Source organism: Heptranchias perlo, chromosome 11 (assembly GCF_035084215.1).
Source record: "Heptranchias perlo isolate sHepPer1 chromosome 11, sHepPer1.hap1, whole genome shotgun sequence".
Taxonomy (NCBI): Eukaryota; Metazoa; Chordata; class Chondrichthyes; order Hexanchiformes; family Hexanchidae; genus Heptranchias; species Heptranchias perlo.
The window spans coordinates 54691901-54706472 of NC_090335.1; the positions used below are offsets into that span (position 1 = coordinate 54691901).

General features: G+C 41.8%; 1 protein-coding gene across 4 annotated transcripts in view; it reads left to right on the plus strand.

The window, feature by feature from the left end:
* The first annotated feature begins 96 nt into the window (after positions 1–96).
* The window catches only part of cblb (Cbl proto-oncogene B, E3 ubiquitin protein ligase), a 192716-nt gene continuing 178240 nt past the window's right edge, over positions 97–14572 (plus strand). For all 4 annotated transcript variants that reach the window (XM_067993062.1, XM_067993063.1, XM_067993064.1 and 1 more), the window contains exon 1: positions 97–820. In XM_067993062.1, coding sequence (XP_067849163.1) covers positions 426–820 — 395 coding nt within the window. In that variant the 5' untranslated portion in view covers positions 97–425. The remainder of the gene's footprint in view (positions 821–14572) is intronic.

Below are 14572 nucleotides of genomic sequence, written 5' to 3' on the forward strand. Positions count from 1 at the left end.
CCTGAATCGGATTGGTTGCTGTGGTAAATGGGCGGACGTAAGCGACGGGAGGGCGGGGCATCGCGCTAGACTCTAAAGCGGATTGGTGCGGTGAGGTGTCAGTCAGGCGCTCCGGGGGTCCCACCCCCTATTTTTCTGTTCCTTGATGTGTTTGTGTGGAGTCTGAGTCGAGTCGTTTCGGGCTTGGTTTCCCGTTCGGGCCTTTAAAAAAAAAATATCCCACACACAACTCCTCCTTCGCCTCCTCCTCTTAGGACATAGCGCACGCACATGGTGGTGTTAGATATCCCGGCACTACACCTGATCCCGCTCCTAGTGTGAGGTCTGGAGTTTTTAATTTATTTCTGGGGCGGGGGGGTCTGTATATATTTCCGAAGTTTAAAAAAAAAGTCCAAGAAAAGAAGGGAAAAAAAGGGGGTAGGAACATGGCGGCGGCGCCTAGGAATCCACGTAGCAACGTAAAAAAGGGTCGGATTTTGGGGCTGATCGACGCCATCCAGGACGCTGTCGGGCCCCCGAAGCAGGCGGCCGATAAGCGGATGGTGGAGAAGACCTGGAAGCTGATGGACAAAGTGGTGAGGCAGTGCCAGAATCCCAAGCTGCAGCTGAAAAACAGCCCCCCGTACATTCTGGACATTCTCCCGGACACTTACCAACACCTCCGTCTCATCCTCTCCAAATACGAGGATCGCATGCACGTCTTGAGCGAGAATGAGTACTTCAAGATCTACATCGACAGCCTGATGAAGAAATCCAAAAGGGCTATCAGGCTCTTCAAGGAAGGCAAAGAGAGGATGTATGAGGAGCAGTCTCAGGATAGGTAAAAGAAAATAACTATATTATCATCATCATCATCATCATAACATTGACCGCTCATGCTCTCCACATCTTTCCCCTTTATCTTCCGATGCAAACCAGCATGCAACTTTTCAAAGTACTTGCAAACATTAGGACATGAAATGAGATATTTCTTTTAAATTTTCTTTACTTAGTGGCTGTGAAATGTTGCGGTGTAAGTTCATTGAGCAAAACGAGAGGGTTCCCGAATTCATAATCGCGATTAAAAATCGTTTCAGTAATAGAAATCTGTTATCGAAATTTCGCAAATTCTTAAATGAGCAGATTCTAAAATACAGATATCAAAATCTGGCAGTCTTTTTTTTTCCCAAGAAACTTTATATATGGGAACCTATTCTACTGGCTGTAGAATTTCCTGGTAATCAGCTGCAAATTGTTTTTTGATGCACTGGTAATAACGTCACGGATGTTAATCCTGAGCGTCATCACATCAACAGTGAGCGCAGTCGGTGGTTGAACTAAAGTACTGCTGGCACAAAAACTTAAAAAGCCCACTCTCAGAAAAATGTAACTATTATGAAATGGCACTTCCTGAAATGATTTTTGACTCGCAGCTACCCGTGGGTTCCGTTCACTTGTAATTTGAGCTTGATGTCTGTGACTTGATGTCATCCAAACTGTTCAATTAGATGAGATTTGAATTCTGTATAATTGGTTTTAGTTTGCAAATTGGCTGTTTTACTAATGTGTAATTGGGTTTGGTAACTTTGGATTGAGCTACAAATGCAGATACAAAGAGAATACAATAGTGTCACTTTGTTTCCTCTACAGATAATATACGTGCTACAATAGACAGAACTTGTGCCCTTTCACGACCTTGCCTTTCATAACTTGCCCCAAATATGGAGGTGGTGTTTACACTTTGTAAACTGCAACATTTCTTGTTTTAGCAGCAATTAAAGCAATTGTACATGCTGGAAAGAAAAAAAGCCAGACTGACATTTGACAAAGCATGGCTAATAGTGTCTTTCTCAGCTTTGCCTTTGAGTCAGAAGATCATGGGTTCAAGCCCTACAACAGGATTTGAGCATATGATCCAGGCTGATAGTTCAATACAGGATAATGAACTATCAGCCTGGATCATATGCTCAAATCCTGTTGTAGGGCTTGAACCCATGATCTTGTTGGAGGTGCCATCTTTTGGATGAGATGTTCCATTTGCTCTTTCAGGAGGAGGTAAAAGATTTCATGGCACTTTTTTGAAGGAAAGGGAGTTCTCCGAGTGTTCTGGCCATCAGTCATCCCTCAACCAATGGACAAGGGGAGAAAAAGAGTCGAGATAGGAGGAAATAAGTTCCGTGTGACAAGAACAGGCTGAAACGATGGGTCTCCCAGGGCTGTCCTGTTTGTGGATCTTGGGAAGGAGGTAGAAGTGGACTGTGCAGGGTTGAGGGACTATGAGGTTGGAGGCCGTTGGCCGGGGGGGGAAAAGAGATCTCCAGAGATCCCCTTGTCCCCCAACCAAAAACATTGTCTGATCATTAGATCATTAGTCTCATTGTTGTTTGTGGGACTGTTTGCACAAATTGACTGCTGCGTTTACGGACAAAGTAACAGCAGTGTTTAACCTGACATTAAATCTGCTGACAAAGGCAGCACTGTTGTGTGGCAAACAGAGGCTGAACGCCAACTCTCCGAAACCTCCCCCTGGACCATGACCCCCATCGCTGAACATCAAGGTATTGTTTGCCAGACCGTCACTGACCTCATCTCCTCTGGAGATCTCTTTCCCCCCCCCCCCCCCCCCCCCCCCCCGCCGGCCAACGGCCTCCAACCTCATAGTCCCTCAACCCTGCACAGTCCACTTCTACGTCCTTCCCAAGATCCACAAACAGGACAGCCCTGGGAGACCCATCGTTTCAGCCTGTTCTTGTCACACGGAACTTATTTCCTCCTATCTCGACTTTTTTTCTCCCCTTGTCCAGTCTCTTCCGACCTACATCCACGACTCTTCTGACGCCCTCTGCCACCTTAACAGTTTCCAGTTCCCCAGCCCTAACAGTCTCCTAACGTCCAGTCCCTCTACACTTCCATCCCCCACAAGGCTTCTTCCTTGAACGGAGGCCCAACCAGTCCCCATCCACCAGCACCCCCCTCCGCCAGGCTGAACTTGTTCTTATGTTGAACAACTTCTCCTATGACTCCACTCACTTCCTCCAAATAAAAGGTATGGCTATGGGAACCCATTTAGGTCCCGGCTATGCCTGCCTTTTTGTGGGGTACATGGAACATTCCTTGTTCCAGTCCTACTCAGGTCCCCTCTTTTTCCAGTACATTGATGACTCTATCGGTGCTGCTTCCTGCTCTCACCCCGAACTGGAAAATTTCATCGACTTTGCTTCCAATTTCCACCCTTCCCTTGCCTTCATATGGTCCATCTCTGACTCTTCCCTTTCCGTCCTCAACTTCTCCAACTCCATTTCTGGGGATAGATGTTAGTTGACAGCCTATTATAAGCCCACTGACTCCCACAGCTACCTTAATTACATTTCCTCGCACCCCGCTTCCTGTAAGGACTCTATTCCCTTCTCCCAGTTTCTCTGTCTCCGTCGCATCTGTTCTGACGATGCCACCTTCAAGCCAGTGCTTCTGATATGTCTTCCTTTTTCCTCAACCGAGGATTCGCCTCCACTGTAGTTGACAGGGCTCTCGAGCGTGTCCGTCCTATTTCCCGCACTTCTGCCCTCGCCCCTTCCCTTCCAGAACCATGATAGGGTCCCTCTTGTCCTCACCTTCCGCCCCACCAGCCTCCAGGTTCAACGTATCATCCTTTGCCATTTCCGCCACCGCCAGCGCGATCCCACCGCCAAACACATCTTCCCCTCCCTTTTCAGCATTCCGAAGGGTTTGCTCCCTCTGCGACACCCTGGTCCACCCTTCCAACACCTGCTCTCCTCCCCGTGGCACCGTCCTGTGTGAATGCAGGAGATGCAACACCTGCCTTTTCACCTCCTCCATCCCCACCGTCCAGGGCCCTAAACACTCCTTCCAGGTGAAATAGCAGTTTACTTGTACTTCTTTCAATTTAATATACTGTATTCGCTGCTCACGATGCGGTCTGCTCAACATCGGGGGGAACCTAACGCAGATTGGGTGATCGCTTTGCTGAACACCTGCGCTCTGTCCGCAAGCTGGTTGTTTGCCATTTTAATTCTCCATCCCACTCCCACTCTGACTTCTCTGTCCTCGGCCTCTTACACTTTTCCAATGAAGCTCAACGGAAGCCTGAGGAACGGCACCTCGTCTTTCGTTTTGATTTCAATAACTTCAGATCACAACCACTGCTCTCGTTTTTTCAGACGGCAGGTGCTGGTAATGGTTCTGCTGTTACCATTCACAGCTCCTCTAGATCAATCTTTTGTTTCTTAACCTGTCCCATTACCATCTTCCTTTTCTTGCACCATCATCTCTTTTGTCATTTAATCACTCCTGCCCTCTACCCTATCACAGACCTTCCCTTTTGTTCTTTCCTCTCCTCCTCTCCTTCCCCTGGCTCTGTAACTTGAACTCATTAATATCTTCCAGTTCTGACGAAAAGACTTCGACCTGAAACGTTAATTCTGTTCCTTTCTCCACATATGCCGCCTGACTTGCTGAGCTTTTCTAGCATTTTCTGTTCTAAAAGTTTCAGAAAGTATTTTGCTTTTGAAAACTGCAGTGACTACACTTCAAAAGTAATTAATTGACTGTAAAGCACTTTGGGGTGTCCTGAGGTTGTGAAAGGCACTATATAAGTTCAAGTTCTTTGTGTTCCTTCTTTCAGTTGTTACTGCACTTAATAGGTGTAATTTTTTTTAAGTTGAGAAACCTAGATCAAGGACCAAGGCTTGTAATGCAGAATGCCACTGAGGTTGAAATAATCTGTGAAAATGAAATAAATCAAGATGTGGTTAGGTAACACAAAACTAAGGTTTTAAAAGCCTGTAGATTGTAGGAAGAAAGGGAGTTCTGCAGTTTTGATGATGAATTAGAAGAGGAGACAGTGCATCCCACATGACAGATTTTGCCAGACTGCTACAGGAACACAGAAATAACACAAAATGCAGAAATTATACAGCAGGCCTGTCGGCAGAAAATGTTCAGGTTCTCTCCCCACATTACAACCATTCTTTAAAAAAAATTGTTTACACATAAATGAGTTTTATATGTATTTCTTTCATTTCACAAATTTCACCAGATATGTAATGGATTGGGTTTACTAAGGCTTTCTGTAATACAGTGGAGTTCCATGTATGTACTGCATCCAAACTATTTAGCCCCAAATAAGGAAAAAGAAACAAGTGATTTCCTGCCTCCAGCTCATACCTGAACATCTGGTTACACTGTTTTGTGAGTTAAAAAGTAGGAACTGGAAAAGGGAAATGAAACATCCTTATTCTCATCTATTTTTGATAAACTATATTTGAAAAAAAGGTTAGGTTGTACATCAAGTAAAATCTTTTCCTCGGAGAGGTAAAGAATAACCATGCCTGGAAAATTAATGCTGTAATTAACTTGAATTTACTAAACATTGGAAATAAGAACACTTGGCAGCAATGATACATTTTAAATGTATATTGTCTTTGGATTCTTGCTCAAAGATAGATTCACGTACAGGAAAAAGGAAATGCACAATTTAAGCAAACAGTCTAAAATAAACCTCTGGTCTGTAGCCGGCTTTGGTATGGGAAGGGTGGAGAGGAGAGGAGGAAGAGGAAGAGAATAAAAGGAAAGCAAGAACTAAGATGTTTTATCTTTTGAATTTGTCTGAAGAGTGGTATGATTTGAAGCATGTTGATAAACCCTGGAATTAGAGGTGGAACCATTAAAATAAAAGAAGTCTAATGCATACCAGACAAAGTCCACTTTTTTTTACCCGCACTGTGGCCCCAAGAAAAGGATGTTATTACCAAGCGGATGTAGTCATTATGAGCTGTGCTGCTGACAGTCAATGTGAATTGCCTGAAAGAAATGCATCCTCCTGAAGTTTGGATGGTTTGCTTCAGTCTTTTCCCAAATGTTTAATGAGGAATGCCTCCAGAATGTTTTTATTACTGTATAATTCAGGAGAAAAGTGTCTTATCAGCTGCTGTTCAGGGTATAGTATTAAGGAAAATGCACTGTTTTAAGCACAAATTGTCAAGCAGTGTTTGAAGGCATCATCATTATTTGATGGTTCAAACCAGAGTGGTCTTGATATAAAAATAGAATACTGAATTTCAGTGTCACTAAATTTTGTTCGGGGTCACAAAGCCAAACAACATCTTGCTTGAGATTACACTCAGGAATACTGCAACATGGAGTGATGGGATGTGGGTCTATTTATGATTCTCCACACACTGAACTAATTTCAATCATCCCAAGTAGAGGCTAGGCTTTGCCCTACAGGAAAGGTGGGGGGGGAGGGGTTAGGGGGAAGCCTGTTTCATTAAGTTTATGGAAGCTGGAGTAACTCTGCCTCCTAAAAGCACTGTCTTGCCTCCTTGTGCTGGAGCGAAGAAAAGGCAAAGCAACAACACTGAATTGTAACTCCACTAACATCCTCCTTCTCCTCCTCTTTCCCCTCCACCCCCCCCAATGAAGCAAGCCATGAAAGCCCACAATTATGTGGACTAGTAAGTCTGAAAGGTCAGAAGTGAAGGCATATGGGCCTCGCATGCCCCCCAGGCTGTATTTTGAGTAACACTGCTGTATTCAATAAGGTGCTTTTAATTTGGTTTGGTGGTTTAGGGGGAGCCTTGCTTTACCACCCTTCTGCTCTCCACTTTTTTTTAATACCTGCTGCTGTTTTCCATCAGGCACTGAGCAGAGTTAATGAATCTGGCACAAGTTTAAAAACTTGCTGCCAGTACAAGGTGAATTAGGCTGCTAATGTTCCTAAGTGCAGAAAAAAGGTGGCAGAACGGGTATTTGTCAGGTTTACTTTTAAAGTAACAGTAAATTGCATTTATATAACACTCATGCACAGGAGGACATCTTGGAATTCTTTACAATAAGGGGGGAAAGGATGCAGTGAATAACAGAATAACACCTCTGGTAATTTGATATATAGAGCAACTCTGAAGCATTTTATTATGCTGGGTATAATGCTTCATATCAAAAAAACTATTTTATCCTGACATGTATGAAACTGAACTGTGTCTTTGTTACTAAGAATGCCTTGTGAAATGTGAACTAAACAAATCTATGCAAATAGCATAGATGCATTTAAGGGGAAGCTAGAGAAGCACCCGAGGGAGAAAGGCATAGAAGGGTATGCTGATAGGGTTCGCTGAAGAGGGGTGGGAGGAGGCTCATGTTGAGCATAATCACTGGCATGAACCTGTTGGGCCAAATGGCCTGTTTCTGTGCTATTAATTCAATGTAAACAGGAACCAAGACATTATAAAATTGTCTGAGACCAAAGTTGAGTTTTTGAACTATGAATGTTAAGAAGTTTGTGAAATCTGTATTCTGTTCTATTCAGAGCAGGTTTTATATTTAGTCCAGAAAAAAGCCCAATCAGTTTAAACTGTTGAGTAACTTGTTTTAAAAAAAGGCACATTTTGTTGAAATAGTAGAATTCAACAGTTGCAGTTTTAAAAAAAAAAAAATTCCTCTTTTCCCATTTGATCACTAAGGTCTTGTTAACCGTAATTGTTGGTCTGAAATGTGAAAGTTTATAACGTACATTTTCAGCAGATGGAATTAGTGATGTATTCTGCAATTTTCATTTGTCTTTAAAAGAGCAGAAAGTTCTCTTGTGTATCCTAAATGTTCTCAGAATTGGATTTTTGTGTCAACAATGACAAATGTGAACAGTACATATCATTTAGATGTTACTGCATCTGGCTTTTGAATTAATATGGTGGAGTTTTAAAATCAAGCTACCGGTTTAGTCAATGTTACTAGGTGCCACAGTCATTTGTATGTGTGGGCAGAACGGCACAGCACATTTGTATAGTATTCATTTTGCGTACATTACTGTGACATTGGCCTTTTTCAGGCTTGCAAGCTGCAGTTGTTTATTATATGAAATATGTTTTGGCTGAACTGGAGGTGTATAGGAAGAAACTTTGTGGATATTTTGCATAAACATCCAGTTTTTGTTTTACACATAGGTGAAATCTACAGCCAGTTTACTGGCAAACAAATGAATAGGCAGTGCTTGATTTTTTTTGATTCTATTTGCATGAAGTTAACATATTGTGAACACAAGTAAAAAGGATTTCCACACATCTAAGGGACCTAATTCCTGGTAGATTATAATCCTGGAATCTAGAATTTGTGGTTTGACTCAACTCAATTTTTCCTTAAGTCTATTCAGAACTAGCCTTTGAGCTCTGAATCGTCTGTTGTGTTTGAAATATGCACATTTCTATTGAATTTATATTTCAACTGCAGAATCATACACTGTAGAGTTGAGAGAAACCTGGAGAACTGTAAATGTCGACTGAATTTCGAGCACTTGCTGTCCAAATAAATTACACAATTGTAAACAAATCTGTGGAACAGAGTTGTTGCTGCAGTTATCCAATAGTGAACTCTGAAATTGAGCAGTGCTGGATGACTGAAATTATGCTATAGTTCAACCATCCTGAGATGAATTTTGAGATCAAACCCATGTTAAACCTATATATTTTAAAATAACCATTAAGTATTGAAAACCTGAAATGGTTGCTTGAAATATTATTTGGTTGAGCAGATAAATTTGGCAGGGATCAAAGTACAGTTTTTAAAAACCCTAAGTGCAAATTTTGTTTTAATGGAACTATTCTGTGCCCCAGATAATTTAACAAGAATATATATAATGTTTTTCCTCGGATGTGGCTGTCACCTCAGCCAATGTTCTATTACTTGTCAGAATGGGTCTCAGTGTTGCTGCATGTTTAAATACAGCCTAGCTGAGTACACTTAAGGATTATGATACTGATGGCAGAGGACTATAGGTTTGACCACAGTGAAAATGCAGCTTTGAATGTCAGTAGAGGAGTGCGAGAGGATCCAGTTGTTATCCCTAGTTGCCAGTGTGGTCAGATTTGTAAACTAAAAGTAAAATAAGGGTACAGTATAATAAAACATAAGTTGACAAAATTTGTATTGTCAAGTACAAAAGTGAGATTACACTTTATTCAGAGCCTGACTTAGTTTTGTTGAACTGCTTTAATTGTATGCGAATCTAAGCCATAATAACAGGAGAGGGCATGGAGGATGGGGCTAATGATTTAATGCAGTTCTAACCTCCGATGAAACAAAATTCTCTTTTAAAATGGGTCGATGCAATTGATATGATATAAATTGATTTGTGGCGATTTTCTGTCCCATTTGAGTTTACATAGACCTGTACAGACAGTAGAAAACCTGACTGTTGAGATGCAGAAAATGTAATTGGATAGAAATCAAAAATCTACTGTTGTGTGATTGGTATTAAAGTACTGGCACATGTGGAGGCCACTGAAATTTAAACTTCAGTGCTTTTCTCAGCGGAAGAATAAATATTTTGGCTCACTAGCCTGCTGACAGCCAGTGTTCTCTTTGGTCAGAATGGGGTTGGTTTCTCTTTTTTTTTTGTCTCCACACCATTTATAAAATGTCCATGTTTCAAGGTAGGTAATTCGGTGCAGTGTCAAGTATTGTACCTTGTGACTCTGGAAAGCATTACTGTGGTTTGTCCTATTCTAGTTTTGTTCAGGAGTGAAGTGTGGAAGTTTTGACAAGTGTTGTTGAACAGTATTGGTACAATAGTACATGAATTCCTGTGGCACCAATGTTACGTTGTGGGTTTCCATCTGTAACTCCGTTGTCGCTTGCAGAAGCCTTAAATGGAATAGCAGAAACCTTAAATGGAATATGTTGAGGATGACTAATGTGACCTTTTGCTGTGAAATCTTTCTGCTCTAATCTTATGACATTGTTTTCTGGCAGAGTACCTTTCTGAAATGATTGCCTTTCGTATCAGTAATAGCATGCATTTCTATTACTTTCTATACAATTTGTATTTTAACAATTTCAAACATTACCGTTTGCTTTCATCAAAGCTTTTCCTATGCAGAACTGAACCAAAACAAGAACAAAATAAATGGAACTTATTTAGGAGTGGATAATGCTGCCTCATTTTTTTGGGGCAGGGGAGAAAGGGTGACTAATTGTGATATAAATGAGAGGCCTTTGAAAGGGCTAGAAAAGGGTAACTTGTATGTAGATTTTTTTTTCTCCCTTGCATGCAAGTCGCAAATAGCGCTGATTAATGGAGAATTGCACTGGAAGTTCAACACCCCCTGTGCCACTCAATACATCACCAGCTTTGACGAATCAAATTGCAGTGGATGCTGTTTTTTATCCCCCTCCTTCCCCCTCCCCTCACTTTCAATCCACTTTTCTCTCTCTGGCTTTTCTCTGTACGCCCCTTGTTATGCTGGGGTACAGTTCCGTGGGCAGTAGCTTGTCCAAGTGGTAAGTCTTCATGAGTGAGCCTGGTGTTTGAGTGGCGGCAGGTTATTTGACAAAAGGATCATAAAAGCCAAGTCCGATGATGTTCTTGCCTGCTGTCCACACACCATAGACTTCTATGAGCAGTCTAATAATGCACAGGGAGTGGGTAGCCTCTCCTTCCTACCTTGGACCAAATGAGATTAACAGACTCTACTTAGGCCAATTAAACCTAGGACCCCCCAGGTAACTGCTAAGTACCACACTACACCACGGATTTTTCACTGGGCCATGGCGGCACTGTTCTACAGCTGCTTTTCAAATGAGTGAAATATTGCACCATTGTTGAGGGTTAGGAATATTGCAAATTTGTTTTTACAGCTGTTAAAATATTGCATGTATTGTAGCAATAATAGGACACCAGAGAATACAATTAATTCAGGAACTTGTCCTAAAAATGTAACACGTACTTCCTATAAATTTGGACTCCATTCGGTTGATCAGTTATGATATATTATGATCACAACTGGAGAGGAAATTCTAATTATTGCACAAAGTTTCACATATTGAAATATATTGTTGTATTGCACCATCCTTAACCGTAACCTTGACCAGGCTATTCAGTTCAGAATTATCAGAAATTGCATCAAATGCTGCTTCGAGAGACAAATGCACGTAGCACAAGAAATAAAACAAATGAAGCACAAATTCAACTTAAAGGGTATGTGTAGTGGCCATTACAGCGACCTGGCTACAAGCTGGGCAAGACTGGGAGCTAAATATTCCAGGCTATATGAGACTATAATGGACAATAATAAAATGGCAGACTTGTTAAATGAATACTTTGCATCAGTTTTCATAATAGAGGAAGAGAACAAAATACCTTCGGTACAAAGGAACCTAAAAATAAGCCATGGGGATGAACTTATTGGATTTAATAGAAGGATATGGTGTTAGGGTTAGATGAAGAGAGATGGGAGGAGGCTTGTGTGGAGCATAAATGCTGGCATAGACCAGTTGGACTGAATGGCCTGTTTCTGTGCTGTAAATTCTATATAAGTGTTTTAAAAATGTAATGGAGAAAAGAATGGGACTTAAGAAAGACAAACCTCCAGGACCTGATGGTTTCCGCTCCAGGGTATTAAAAGCTACAGAGCGGCAGGCACATGGGAACAACACCACCTGCACGTTCCCCTCCAAGTCTCACACCATCCCGACTTGGAAATATATCGCCGTTCCTTCATCGTCGCTGGGTCAAAATCCTGGAACTCCCTTCCTAGCAGCACTGTGGGAGAATCTTCACCATACGGACTGCAGCGGTTCAAGAAGGCGGCTCACCACCACCTTCTGAAGGGCAATAGGGACGGGCAATGAATGCTGGCCTTGCCAGCGATGCCCACATCCCATGAACGAATAATTTTTTAAAAATTCAGGAATTGTGCTGTTGGATTAGAAAATTGCGAATGTGTCTACATTATTTAAGAAGGGAGGGAGGGGTGAAATCAGGAAACTTCAGACCTGTAAGTATAGCATCAATTGTGGGTAAGTTACTGTAATTCATCATCAGGGACAGAGTGATTGAGCACTTGGACAAGTATGCGCTGATCAACAAGTCAACATGGATCTGTGAAGGGTAGATCGTGTCTGACAAATCTAGTTGGGATTTTTTTCTGAGGTCACTAACATGGTGGATAGGGGAGTGTCTATGGATTTGTCTATTTCGACTTCCAAAAGGCATTTGGTAAGGTTCCACACATGAGACTATTAGCAAAAATGAAAGCTCATGGAATTGGAGGTAACCTTGTAATTGGTTGGGGTGTAGGAGATGGAGAGTAGGGATAAAGGCAATGTATTCTGGTGGGATGCAACAAGTGGTGTTCCCTAGCGATACTGGGGCCTCAGCTTTTCACCATATCAATGACTTGGATGAAGGAATAGAGAGTTGTATATCCAGGTTTGCAGGTGGCTCTAATTTAGGAGGCACAGTTAGTTGTGTAGGTGGGTGAAGGATGTTACAAAGGGATATAGACAGATGAGGGGTCAAAACTGTGACCGATGGAGTTCAATGTGGGGAAGTATGAGGTCATCCACTTTTTGATGAAACCTGTCATGATGTTTATAGAAGCTTGGGGAAAGCTTCATTTTCCTGCACATTGAAAATAAAGTACTGTCAATTCCAAGTGTGGTAAGGCCACGCATCTTGTGAAACTAGATTGCTTTCTATTGAAAATATTGGCAGTTTTGCATGACATCAGAAATTAACCCTTTATTAGTAGTTAATTGCATTCAAGACCAAAAACTTAATTGAAATGATGAAATTTAACGCAGAAAAATGCCTTGATACAATTCGGTAGGAAGAACGAGGAAAGGCAATATAAACTAGAGGGCACAACTGTAAAAGGGATACAGGAACAGAGAGATCTGGGGTTATATGTGCGCAAATCATTGAAGGTGGCAGGGCAGGTTGAGAAAGCGGTTAAAAAAGCATATGCGATCCTGGACTTTATAAATAGAGGCATAGAATACAAAAGTATGGAAGTCATGATGAACCTTTATAAAACAGTGGTTCGGCCATAACTGGATTATTGTGTCCAGATCTAGGCACCACACTTTAGGAAAGATGTGAAGGCCCTAGAGAGGGTGCAAAAGAGATTTACTAGAATGATTCCAGGGATGAGGAACTTTAGTTACGTGGATAGACTGGAGAAGCTGGAGTTGTTCTCCTTGGAACAGAGACTGTTACGAGGAGATTTGATAGAGGTATTCAAAATCTTGAAGGGTCTAGACAGAATAGATAGAGAGAAACTGTTCCCGTTGGCGAAAGGGTCAAGAACCAGAGGACATAGATTTAAGGTGATTGGCAAAAGAACCAAAGGTGACATGAGGAAAAACTTTTTTACACAGTGAGTGGTTAGGATCTGGAATGCACTGCCCGAGAGGGCGGTGGAGGTAGATTCAATCATGGCCTTCAAAAGGGAACTGGATAAGTATTCGAAAGGAAAAAAATTGCAGGGCTACGGGAATAGGGCAGGGGAGTGGGACCAATTGGATTACTCTTGCATAGAGCCAGCGCGGACTCGATGGGCTGAATGGCCTCCTTCCGTGCTGTAACCTCTCAATGAATCTATAACTGCGAATTGTTCTGGAAACCACATTTCTACGATCAATACCTACCTGAAACTGGACATAGCATGAAGCTGATCCTAAGCATTTGTCTCTTACGCAAGTAACATTTGTTTTTTCAAGTTCGTTGTAAAATTTACAATAGAGTTGCATTACCGAGAAACTGGACAGAATGGCCCAAGATAGACTTTGATCAGTGTGTTTCAATAAAGCTAACGTGAAATTTAAAAACTTATTTGTAAGATTTTTTTTCTGCATTGCCCTTTCCTACCTTCTCTTGAAGGCAGTAACTTGTGCTAGGGTATAATTTTCAGTGCTGGCCACCATCCAGTATTTTGTCCAAGTGATCATGTATATGATAAAAGTGGCATATGACAGATGTCAGGTTGATAACACAAGTGAGAACGAGGCTGAATATAGAAAGTTCAGAGGGGAAGTGAAAAAGGAAATAAGAGGAGTAAAGAGAGAGTTTGAGAATAGACTGGCGGCTAACATAAAAATTTTCTATCAGCATATAAACAGTAAACGAGTAATAGGAGGGGTGGGGCCGATCAGGGACCAAAAAGGAGGATCTACTCATGGAGGCAGAGGGCATGGCCGAGGTGCTAAATGAGTACTTTGCATCTGTCTTTACCAAGGAAGATGATGCTGCCAAAGTCTCAGTAAAGGAAGATGTAGTTGGGATACTGGATGGGATAAAAATTGATAAAGAGGAGGTACTAGAAAGGCTAGCTATACTTAAAGTAGATAAGTCACCTGGTCCGGATGGGATGCATCCTAGTTGCTGAAGGAAGTAAGGGTGAAAATTGCAGAGATACTGGCCATAATCTTCCAAACATCCTCAGATACAGGGGTGGTGCCAGAGGACTAGAGAATTGCAAAAAAGAGTATAAGGATAAACCCAGCAACTACAGGCCAGTCAGTTTAACCTCGGTGGTGGGGAAACTTTTAGCAACGATAATCCGGGACAAGTGTGGATTGATTAGGGAAAGCCAGCACGGATATGTTAAAGGCAAATCATGTTTAACTAACTTGATAGAGTTTTTTGATGGAGAGGGTCGATGAGGGCAATGCGGTTGATGTGGTCTATATGGACTTTCAAAAGGCATTTGATAAAGTGCCGCATAATAGGCTTGTCATCAAGATTGAAGCCCATGGAATAAAGGGGGCAATAGCAACATGGGTACAAAATCGGCTAAGTAAC